This window comes from Opisthorchis viverrini, assembly GCF_000715545.1.
Source record: "Opisthorchis viverrini unplaced genomic scaffold opera_v5_76, whole genome shotgun sequence".
In the NCBI taxonomy this organism is placed as follows: Eukaryota; Metazoa; Platyhelminthes; class Trematoda; order Opisthorchiida; family Opisthorchiidae; genus Opisthorchis; species Opisthorchis viverrini.
The window spans coordinates 1,099,009-1,111,735 of record NW_008751730.1 but is presented as its reverse complement, the minus strand read 5'-3'; the positions used below and the strand labels follow the sequence as shown (position 1 = coordinate 1,111,735).

Sequence of the window (12,727 nt, the reverse complement as noted above, 5' to 3'; positions counted from 1 at the left end):
GATTGTCAAGAACTGCCAAATAAAATCAAGGACCAATCAAAGACGGTTGTGACTAGGCGTACTCTAAACACGTGACACAAGATGGATTTAGACAAGCTGGAAATTTTGGTGATAGGGCCTACTATTTACGCGGCCGAAGGAATGAACGTCACCACCATTCCAGTGTGGACAAAACAGGTGTTGACATGAGGCAGTTCTTTGTTTTCATTTTCAAACATAGTTGTTGAGATTGGTCGTCCAGGTGTTTGACTGAAAAAATGGGTCAACACTGCTATGACCGTGTCTACCGACCGCCCAACACTCACGCCACTGGAACGAACAATACAGATCAATATCTGCGGGAGATTAGCCGCTGACTGACACACTCTGCCGGCTACGATTCGAGACATTCAGGAAGTCTGTTCATCCTCATGCAGAAGATAGTCGGAATAAAAGTACAATAAACTAAGTAAGAAGTAAATAAACTTAGCCGACCAGAATCCGCCTAATCTAATCCCGTTTAGAAAAACATGTTAGGGTCTACTAAATCGAAAATTTTGACTGCATCGGAGAGGAACTATCAGTTGAAGTGTTTCAAATCAATTCAAAGTGCGGTGACATACTGGGGCAAATCGATAATCAGTTTGGCGGCATCTGTCATAACTAACTGTTTACCAATGCTGTTCGAATCGGTGACAACCAACTCGGTCCTAAACTCATTTGAAACAATGTTAGAGAGAAGTCTTCGTTCAATCTCTTGTGAGGGTGAGCTGCTGTCGTCGGTGAGCCAAACGTTGCCCTCTAATCTCCTCTAGGCGGCGCTTTGGGAGAGCTGATTCAATGGACTGATCTGCTTGCCGGACTTTACATTCTTGGTCATAATATTACTATGAGTATGGAGGAGAGTAAAGCACTTCGGTAAGTGAATTTGAAGCCATACTCTGCTTTTCATCATATCCTCTTTGCGGACTGCCAGTTCTGACGAGTCATCTGATGTGTGTGTGTGTGTGTGTGTGCACGGAACTCAGGCGCGCTCGCTCTGGGCTCGCGAAACGCTTCCGTTTGCTAATCACGGCAACGAATCCCGGAGCTCAGTGCGGCGCCTCGGGTGACACACAGCAGTCATGTTGGTGAATAACCAACTCATGTCCAATAAAAGTTCAACAAGTACAACCCCAACCAGCTGTTTTATCCACTCCACACCGTACGGCCCATCAAGTCAGCGGGAATTCCCATTGGAATTTCATCCCATTCCTTGTTGAGGGTGCTTCAAGTATGCAGCCGATAGTCTATACCTTCTCTCGTCATCATACTTTAAAAACTGACCTAGCACGTCAATGTTTTCATACACACAGAATTTTGACAACTGGGTCGTTCGATCTGGTGTTCACCGACATCGTCGGTTATCGTCAGATGAAGAAAGCAGCTGCAGGGTGAGTCCAAGTGTGTGATTGCACAGAGTGAGACAATGTTGAGTTAGAAAACATTTCCAGCGCTTTCGATATTTCTCTCAGGAATTGGCAGTCCAACTTGCCTCGTTCTTGCAAGTTTCGCCTGCTAGACTCATTCGGTACAGAAGCCCAGTTCAATCGTGGACGTATTTCTCCTTGGGGCGGGTTAAAATTAAACTTGTTGCAGTTCTATACAATGTTTCGTGAGTCTCCTAAACACTTGGTTGTGCAGAACATTCACTGAGGCCGCGTGCTTGGTGGGCTGCACTTTGTTTGAGTTCCGTTTGCTCCACACTCGGACTTTTCACTCACGTTTGAGTACAGCGTTTCAAACTTTGCACCTATCTATTTATCCGTTTCCCAATTTTTGTTTAGCTCATACACCTGATAACACGTTTCTCGGATTTGTGGTCGAAACCGGTAAGGCTAAACGACAAGAGGCACAATGGACCACGCGGGACCATCGGAAACCTATTGCTTTGGTCAGTGGGAAACTCAGATACATGTGGGAGGTAAGAATGACAAATTCAAATCGAGGAATTTCAGCGACCTTGTTCAAGGTGTTTTCTCACGCTGGTACTGACCTCCCTGGAAAGCATCACACAATATATTCTGCCCAATTTGTTTCGGCGAGGATCAAAATGGTTCATGGCGAGAACAACCAACAGGAGATCCACCAATGATATGGCACAGCTTCCCTTAAAAATCAAATTAATGTGCAAATGAGTGTAGTTAGCTAATTCGATGCAATTTGGGTTCAAGATGAACACAGGGCTGACGGAAATACCCTCACCAATAGGCTTGGAATCGATTGCTTCTTCATTGACTGCTTATCGGCTTTGTTCAGTTTGACTTGACTGGTCGAGCCTTACAAAACGCAGTTTTTACGGCCTTCCGCTGCCTCTCAACTCGCACCCGAAACCCTAGCGAACAGACTGATCCACGGAAACGTTCACTTGAATATCCAGGCGTTTCAGCCATTCCTTCATGTTCTAGACAAATAGGCATCATAACTGAACTCACTGAAAGCTCCATTTTATATTCATCGCGTTCCAAGGTCACTTGTTCTCAAAATTAGTTGTCTTAAACCCAAGTGGCCTGTGAAACAAGGGAGATAAGCATAAGACTGCAGCCATTTCATTCAGTAAGGCTATTTGAATGGCAGTCTCTCTGTCGGGTCAGGCTTAGCCTGTCACGATAAAATGAACAGATGATGTTCAGTTGAAGAATATCATAAACGAGAGATTTGAGTTGAGTCCCTCGTGAAAACCAAATTGATTTGCAAATGAGTGTATTTGCCGAAGTCAGCCTAATTCGGGCTCAAGTAGAGCAAAAGGTTGACGGAAACTCTAGGACCGAGCCTACCCGATGAGCCCCAAGAAGGGCGAAACCGGTCATGGGCTGTCGAAGGGTTTTCAGCAACTTGTGAGTAGTTTCCTTTATGAAAACATACTGTGATATTGTACCAAGTGAAACATGAGGTGGACTTTATGCAGCACATTCAGTTGAAGAATATCTTCAAACAGATTCAGCAGGTTCTTTCATGGAAACCGAACTGATATCCAGATGAGTGTATTTGTCGAGTCCAGGGTTATGTTCTTCAACTGTGGTTTTAACTTTCTCACTTTTCCAATCACTGATCGACCTTGACAAACCTTATTGATCGGAACAACCAGTCTATGATCAATAGAAGGGTCGCGCGTCACAATGGGGTAGCAAGGAGAAATTGTGCGAGAACACCAATATATGGTGTCCGTATTTTGCTAATGTAGCTTCCACCTGAGTATTTGTGAGTTTACTCCCCTGAACCCGCATCTAGCAAGCAAGCATCGGGATTCTCATGCACTCCTACTATTCTTTCTAAGATGCAGAAGTCTTCAAGTTATCAAAGACAGGTTGTTTCACTAATCTTGGTTGTACACTAATGAAAAACAGATCATTTACGGTAGCATTCAATCTCTGATGGATCTCGGCTTAGTCACGAAAAACTTGCCCTGCTCAGAAACAGGCTTAAAGTCTTTATGTCCTGGAAGGTACAAAGTCCGTGCTCAGTGGGATCCGAACACCTGGAGACTGTTCTAATCTCAAAACATAATTCACAGGCTTCATTTCCTCTTTGTTCGTACATGTTCAATGCTTGGTCATTTTAGGACACTGAAGTCTACTTACGCGTACTAGCCGAGTACGTGGAGTTACACAGTAATATTGCAGACATCGATCAGGATAGCATCTATGGGTTTATACACAACCATCATATTACTCCGGGCGAAGCCTACTTTAAACTGTTGGATTCAGCTCAGGTGAGTCGGGGAGTAGATCAGTGTTCATTGACCGGTCCATTGACAAGGTTCATGCCGTGTGTTCAGCTTGGGTGCCTCCTAACCTATTTATCCAACCACATCTCCCTTGATCATTGATGTATTTGTCCTACCGGTGATAGGTGGACTCTGGGGTAAGAGAAGAAAAAACAATTTATTCGTGGCTTTGAGTCACCCATCTCCAGGACAGCCGCTCTACAGCTGATCGTCAATTAACTTGGTCGATGCGGACGCCTTGGGTGGCGTTGTTATTCGAAGGTCTGGCATAAGAGATGTAAGTAACTGCTAGGCCCGCTCCTGTGCCTTAGTTCCGGAAAATATCTGGCCAATAAGGAACACAACAGCTTCAATGCGAACAATTGAGGACCATCACGGTATTTAAAGCGCTCTTTTGACCTTGAATCCTGACTGTCCGATCGGCTTTAGGTGAACACAAACACAACAGCTTCAATGCGAACAATTGAGTGTAAAGATTAAAAGGACCACCACGGTATTCAAAGCGCACCTTTTACCTTGAATCCTGACTTTCAGCTTTAGGTGAACACTCATCATCATCGGCCGTAATTGAACTGATTGCCTGCTTAGGCGTCCAATCGGAAGCTGGTTTTTCTGGCCTGGATCCTTGACGGCGATTTTGGTGAAGATTGAGGGTCTCAGTAGGTTTCCGAAATCTTGGGACGATTTCCATGAAACTGACCTTCCTGACATCAAGGTCAAAGGTAAGTAAGATTAAGTTGACTTCATAAGTTCAACAACGTAGATGAGCGCTGTGAGTGTGGCGTTTTAGCGATGTGTATCTTCAGAGAACAGGGGATCACCATATGTGGGTTCAATCAGAAATACTAGCTCGAATACGATCCCTTGCTGAAAACTTCAACCGCACGGGCGTCTTGATCGAACATGTATCTCCTTGATCACCTCTTCTAGGCCGTTTTAGACCAGACTTCACACGGAATTCAAATTTACCAGCTATGCACCCTAGCTGAGATACAGGTATTCAAAGGCGTATCTGCTAAGAACCCTTAACTAGAAGGTCATGGGTCCACCTGACGGGTCTCGTTTAAGGAATCAACCACTTGCGCGTCTCCGATCGGAACCCAAACACGGGATAACCCAAATCAATGCTTCGGGGACCAAAACTGCACCAGAAGGGACCAAAATCCCCTGGATATTGGGTTTACAGGTGAACCGGACTGAATAATTCGGTCAATTTGAAATCTACACATGGATCGAGACATGTTGAGAAGAAACATCCTGACCGTCCACCAGTAGTCAAGTACACCGAGATGTGATTTAAACACAGCTTCGCAGCTAGTTTCAAGGTGGGATGACGTGACCATCTGTCCTTGGAAGTTACTGGAGAACGGCTGCTGTAGGCGGGTTACCTACAGAGCAATTGTGGTGAGGAAGCTTTCCGAGAAAAAAGCTTGGCCAGTCCGACACTCACATCTACGAACATCCACTGGAATCCAGCAAATTGTTCGATACATAGTGCGTGTCCATATGACCAGAAATTTTGTCCTTAACAGAGTATTGAGTGGTACCATTTTTCGCTCTTCTTTCTCAAGGTAAGGTGAAATGACTGTACCATACTGATGGTTAGATGCATTTGCCGGATTGCCCTCCAAACACTGTATTTACTTCCACATGAAACTCGATAGTATTCCCATCATGGGACTCTTCAATTATTTGGTGACATTTTGCACCAGTGCATTTTCATTATTTGTTGCCTTCGGCGACAATCAGAGAGATCCGAGGGTTGTAAGCAGATTGTGTGAAGCTTTCCCGCAGACGTTGGGGATCGTTCCGCCTTCTAAGCCTTTCGTACATTAATTCGTGACGCTCCTAGAAAACAGTCCTCATTATATTGGCCGACCACAGCTATCGCCGCTTCCAACTCCGTGGTGTGATCCTGTTTTTGATCTGTGATTGATCCGTTCTCAAGGTTAAATTGGCCTCCGAAGTCGGCATCAATCCGTAATCTTAACATTTCATTGGTCGGAATTGCTCACATCAGGACGGTTGACTGAATCATTCTGGATAACACATTTCAGAGATTATTTGGCATGTCCGCTAAAATTAGTTAGGAGTCAGGTCACAAAATATCTCCAAACTGAATAGACGAGTTGATTGCGATTAGTTTTGGAACTTTTTCGGGATTCCTTGAGATATGCTAGCCTATTCTTGAACATGACTCTTGGGGCACATCGGTGTATCGCCTCCTTAGACAAGCGCCCGCATTTTATGACTTACTGAAAAGTAACCTATTTCCCACAGTAGGACCATGTGAAAGTCGTTGGTTGAAAATGTATGTGACTTTGAGACCCCATCGTCGATACACGTACAGATTACAAAAAGTTGGCAGAAATACCCTGTTTTTGTTGAATTGATGGAACACCTTCGTAATTTAGAGAATGCAATTCGCAAATACCTACAGTACTTTTGGTGAAAAGAAAGCCCTTCGTGATCAAGTCATTTATCAGCAAAGACGAACTAAGCAGATACAAGTCATTAGATAGGAAAGTAAACATCTCATATACATATAGTCCTTAAAAACTGAACATTTCCAAGGGTCCTGTTAAACTTTCTTGGATCTTCATTGAGTATTACACATTATTAAACGAACATTGCAAATTGGCCTCGTAATTTCCGCAATAAACTTCACCTCCCATCAGATACGAGGCGGAGCATGGCCAATAACCATAGTCTACTCGCACGGTTTATCAGTAGTATGAATCCTTTCACTAGTATCAGAATGTATCCGTATGTATTGCGATGTACTGCTATATTGGGCACATTCGGTTCCGTATCTGTGCTTAACGAATCCAAGTTATCTCAAACACCACCGTGAAGCGCACGTAAATCGCAGTTAGCTAACAGATTTTTTCATACAACCAGAAAGGAATTTTCAGACAATGTTTCTCCTAACATTGAAGATTATGGTTGGCCTTGGATTCCCCTACGAAGGACCAGCGCCACTCGAGGCCGTTGCACATGGCTTGGTATTTCTAAATGTACGATTCCCGGTTCCACATGGAAGGCACAATACCAATTTTTTCTCGGATAAACCGACCTCACGGAAGGTAAGATCATTTTTCTCAAAAAAACCAGTAAGATGTGTTCTTTTCTCTGATGGCCTCAGCACTTCACAAGGGTTGATAGGTGGCCAGTAATTTTCAGGCGGTCAGTCTATACTGATAAGCCAAGAAGCAGACTAAGGAACCATATCAGTGTGCATATCAGTTTGGTTTTGACGAGAATCTTGCCTGGAACCCAGCTAAATCTCTAGTTTATGAACTGAATGAGCTGCACCAGGCCGCCTCATGTTTCAGTTGATACGATATTCGCGATACATTGCAGAGACGCACTATACCATTCGGGGGCGAGATGGCTCAGCGTCAACAGTGCGAATTTAGTGACTGGAAGGTCCGTGGTTCGAACCCAGTCTCTGCATATAGGCTTCTCCTGTCTAGGCTTGAGCAACCTGGCCCTATCCCAGCCCTTATGCTTTCTTCGGCTGGCGTGACATCTAGGCACCGAAAGGGTGTTATTGCTGAACGTTAACACTACTCAATAGTTTGTTAAATCTCTTTAATAGCTCACTAACCCAAACTGATATGCAATTGAGAGTAGTTCGCTGATTGTGGACAATTTGGTTCAAGTAGAACATAAGGTTGACGGGAATTCGGGGGCCGCTGCTACGTGCTGAGCCCCAAGAAGGGCGAAACTGGTCGTGGGCTTTTAAAGAGTTTTCAGCAACCTTATGTTTAGTGTAATAGGTCTATACAATTTTCATCCTTGTTCAGAACCACCAACAATATCTGCCCAACTTATCTCTCGGATCAGCTGGACCGCCTGGTCTGTATTTGGTCACTGTGCTACTCGACGATTATTGGCTGGTCACGTGGTGTGAACTGAGTGGTGTTCTTGTATCTTGTCTTAGCCACCAAGTCGATCAGCTGGATGGGGAGTACTCAACCAATAACCGAACGGTCATCAGAAGTGCACTGTGCATGCTACAAGACACAAAGGAAAACGCCGTGTTCCGATTTACGGCGGGTCACACTTGCAGAATGAATGACCTATTGATATCTGACGAACGTTTCATTATACGGACGAAAGTCGACGCCTGTTGAAGGACGGTCATGAAAGTGGTCTGTCTGTGTTCACAGCATCATTACTTTGGGTAAAAAATGTTGAAGTTGGCATCAAACAGTGAAATAAGTCTAATCTAAACGAGAGGAGAGTGTTTACAAATGTGACCTGTTATGGGCATTCCTATAAGCGTTAAAAAAAACAGGTAGACCAAACGGTTAACTAGTCAAGAGAGGGCTTGTTGCCTTAGCATTTCCTATCTTCCCCCTCTCCTCTTTCTCACTGCAGCTGTCTAGTCAGAATCCTTACATGGAGCACTATATGGGAGAACCGTACACTTATCTGATCGATAAAAATAACGAAACCGATATACGCGTTACTATGGAACGAGTGCTACGCAGCCTGCCTGTAAGTCAACCCCTCCGGGTCACCCCCCCGGGAACATTTGACCGTGAGTGATGTTCACTAAACTGTGTCCCCATGGTTGTTCCGATGACCTTCTTGGAAGTTGTGTTCACTCAAGTAGTCCCGATAGAAACTATAGTTGTCATCCAAGCATCGCCAGTGACTTCTTCCCTACTACTCACGTTACTTTCTGAAATATCACCTGATCCTGGAAAGGGTTAGCCGAAAGTGATAAAGACTTAATGACCCAGAAAAAAGGGTGTTTAACGTGCATATCACATTCCTTGAATGATCAGCGAGACCTTCATTTCAACGAATTTGGTCACTTAGAACACGTAGGTGTCTAATTTGCCGCAGGTCTTCCTTCCATGTATCGACTCGGCCGTGCAATACAGATATTCCAACTGTTATATCTGCTGATTCGCCAATCGGTGGTATCTGCTGCTGACCCACTCCGGTGCCTAGTGCCGGAGAAAAGACTCACAGAAGGGAACACAACAGCTATATTCCGAACAAGCGAGTACGAGAGCATGAGTGCGTGCGAGTGCGAAAAGTACAACGGTCTCAAGCTATTTATTGGAGGGACACTGTCTGAACCCAGTCCAATGTTGACGCACACGGTCTGGCTTTGGTACGAGGCTGTGACGTGCTGCATATTGCGGGGGCGTTGTCTGACCTTGATCAACGCTGACTCGCGCTGTCTGGGTTTGATACAAGGCTGTGACGCGCTGCATGCTGAGGCGGTGTTGTCTGTTTGGTCAACATCTGGCGGAGCTGAGAGTCTCGGTAGATTTCGGGCATTCAGTGGTTGCTTTCAGGAAGCTGACCTTCCTAATACTAACTGTATGCAAGGCGTTGTAGACTGGTTGGCTTCCCGATTATACGATCTAGGAGAAATAACGGCGTAGACGTACAAGTTCCATGCACTGGAACTTTTTTGTTCAAGCTTCTCTCTACCACATTTAATCTTCCAAAAGGAACCATTTTCTTCAGTGGTGGGGACTGCTGAATTCAGTAGTCAGTTCTGACTCCCTCTATAAGCGGTTCGCAGCGCTCAGCGCGACCTAGAAACCAAATTCCCGAGTCGAACATGGACCAGATCTTTGGGTATCTGGCATACTGTGACTGGTGATGAAAATGGTGATCAACTGACGAAGAACAGACCAAGCTGAAAAAGCCCTATTTGTTAGAAATAAAAAGTTCAAGGTGCGACAGAACTATGGGAAGTGTTTACAACGGCCCGTCAACTAAGTCAGCCAGAGCTGTATTCAACTTGCATGGCAAGGCGTAATCAGGTGGTTATTACCTGACAATTTGATAGGTAACCAAATATATGATGAGCATTGGTGAGGACCGATGATCTCCGATGGAATCACCCTGAACTGGTTCTCGAACTTTCCATATCGCAGACAATTTATTTTCTATAAATTTCAAGAATGCGTGAGACCAGAGCAGTTTGAAAAAGCTGCGTGAACTATTTCATCGATAGAGAATGTCATTCAGTAGTATCTGCAACACGGATCGCCTCAGTTGGGGACGCTAGACTTGAAGAGACAACTACGTTCGGTGATTCTCAGGAGAGACCAAACAGCCGTACGTATGGTGTATCGAAAACGTTCCCCATTGAAGACAATCCTGTGAACGTAACTGGGGGACGTTCAACTGTTTCCCCTCTCTGAAAACAAAGATCGCTAGTGATGAGGCACCGCAACTTTTACTGAGTAGCTTCCATTCCATTCCACATTCAATGAATGCAACTGGTGGCAAGGTCACATTACCAAGCCTAACCGGAAAACAACGCTAACAAAAGGGGAAATTGCGAATGAAATAAAATGTTTGTTAGTTGACAAGAGAACAAATCTGGCTGGAACGAATTGACTTTGAATCGTTCGGCCTGTCAGTGAACTCGAGTACCCCAATCCACAGAAGTCGCGGGACCTAGTGCCAGGGACCTTGTGTTCCATCAAAGCGTGCGGTCCGCTCACTGGATGGTGTGCCTGACACATTAGATAGGAAAAAAACCAGTAGCAGAAAACACATCTGTTGCCTCGATTCTTGCGCATATTTAGTATACAGTCCTTCCACAACATACAGTTGTCCCTCTTGAGAAACGCTGACACAGACACCGTGCGGCAAACCTTTCGCTATTTTCATAAAGGAAGCTGCTCACAAGGTTGCTGAAAACTCTTGGACAGCCCATGACCGGTTTCGCCCTTCCACTTCGGGCTCATCAGATAGGCGCAGTCCCCGAGTTTCCGTCGACCTTATGTTCTTTTGTCCCTCGACAAACTGCGTTGTAATTCCAAACAGTTTTTGATACGCTCAGGTCTAAAAGGAGGAAGTAGAATACGTGAGACATTTCAGATTCCCTTCTTGAGAGCCTAGGATGACGAATTCAAACTGCCGTTGATCATGAACACGGTCTGAATAAATCCCACACGATACGAGGATGGTTGATGGTATTCTCAGTGAAAGCACTGTGCGGGTTCCACAACCTAGTTACCCTTTGCGTTAGTGCCATTAACATTCATAGAGTTCATTGAAGTAGAACAGGCAAACAATTGTAGTCAGAATGATTTCATATCACAAAGAATGTTCTGGTGGACCCATAAGAAAATAGTCTCCGAACTGGGTCAAACCAATTCTTCGCATCAGGTGTCCCCCGATTGGTGCACAGTTGATAAAGCAGATCGATGCGTTTGCAAAAATCAGCGATCGATATTGATGTTTTGCGCCGAAGAAACACACGAGTTAATTCATCTTTCAACACCGGAGCACGACCTTGAGGTGGCCGTTGATGGGTCCTGGCAGGGACCCAACCCTAGTACCTAAGAATACCCGTGTCTAGGCTCTCGGGGGGTTCTGACAGTATATCAGTCCTGGTTTGACAGTCAGGCACCAAAAAAGTATTACAACTGAACGGTTAATACATTTTTATGTTACGCTGTATCACATCTGTGTACGCTTGTAGATGAGAGACCGAATCGCCGACACTGTCAGACGCCGCGTCCACATTCCCATCCAGCACTATTAGAAAATGAAACCAAACGACCGTACTTCATATTCGATGAAGAGTAGGCATTTGTAGATGGTTTTATCTGTTTTTGAGGTGCAGAGCGAGGTGTTGCAGAACCAAATTGACGATTGTTGAAGTAAGTAGTAATAGTAAGTAGTTAATTCGCATTGTGCAAAACTCTTCCCCACGTGTACAAGGCTTATCTCTCCTCTTGTTTAAGACAAAACCCTACCGTCGGTTGGAGTTCAGTCCATCAGGCTACCTGGAACGTTTGAATGTTCTTCTAACTTCGCAATCATTTTGTGCACAGTTTTCTCAGTTCCATCGAGTCCATCCAGGGCGTGTGAGTGATCATCTCTACGAAGAATCCTCACCGTCGGAAGACGGTAGAGTAATACCTGCTGTTGGACTTCCAGGTCAATCGTGTTTTGAGGTCTGCAAGTCTCGTGCGAGCCAATCGCAGTTTTCCACTGCACCGGTTGCCATACCAACCAACTGGAATTTCCTGCTTCATTTTGATTATTTAAAACAAAGATATGAGACAGCCGGACTTGAAGCGCAGCTCCAGGGTACAACGCATTTGCACTGCGCACCCCAATACTTCCCCCTGATCAACAAAGTCCAATTCATAAATCGCAATTTGGGCACCAATTGCTCAAAGGTCGAGTATACGCGAAGTGAATACGCTCCATATTGGGATCATGCACGTGAAGTATGTGTATTCCAGCAGGATCCACTCAAATGGGACAGTTCGTCCTACGAACCGGTTCCTACAAGTATCTCGAGAATTTGCCCGTGCAGAGACGCCCTTCCCGGACAAGTTTTCCTTTGCTCAGAATGTGTCTGATTTGTATTCAGTGAAATGGGTGGGCTATTGTCAAGTTTTATCCCGGGGGATTCGATCGAACAGAGTCATTTTTCACTAATTCCGTCTGCTCTGCACTCCCTTGCTCAATGACAAAACCCGGCTCCTTAAAATGCAGCCGACCACGAGCTCCGGTTGGATTGCTGATGAGTTTTATTCACACTTTGCCTCCCGTGTTATTTTGTTCATGCTTCGTTCCATTGAGCCCAGCTGTTTGGTCTTCACACCTTGGAATGGCGGTACCTGTCTTGTTTTCTGAATACTGACATTTTCCCCATGAGTTCTGATCGAAATTACAACTCAGTTGTGACGTGGCGTGACTGCCAGCTGAGTTGTTCTTACTTCCTAGAACGAACTTGGAAGTATTTTTTTAAAAAATGCATCATTTCTTGGCAAAACATACGCATTTGCAAACTAATTTGGTTTTGTGAGAGACTCACCTGGAACCAAGCTGAATCTCTCGTTTGTGATGTTTCTAGGCAATTGAATGTGCTGCACCAGGCCGCCTCATGTTTCAGTCGCTACGATATTCGAGATATCGCAACACATGTATATATGTAATGCGCTACTCATAAGGTTGCTGAGAATTCGTCGACAG

The 12,727-nt window shown here is 44.9% G+C and overlaps 1 protein-coding gene across 1 annotated transcript in view; it reads left to right on the top strand.

The window, feature by feature from the left end:
* Window positions 1–12,111, top strand: part of T265_04474 (hypothetical protein) — a gene marked incomplete at both ends in the record, with an annotated part of 18,260 nt that extends 6,149 nt beyond the window's left edge. Inside the window, 5 exons of the mRNA XM_009169223.1 lie at window positions 795–897; window positions 1,663–1,942; window positions 3,581–3,777; window positions 8,140–8,251; window positions 11,485–12,111. Of these exons, the coding sequence (XP_009167487.1) occupies window positions 795–897; window positions 1,663–1,942; window positions 3,581–3,777; window positions 8,140–8,251; window positions 11,485–12,111 (1,319 nt within the window). The remainder of the gene's footprint in view (window positions 1–794; window positions 898–1,662; window positions 1,943–3,580; window positions 3,778–8,139; window positions 8,252–11,484) is intronic.
* Window positions 12,112–12,727: the final 616 nt, after the last annotated feature.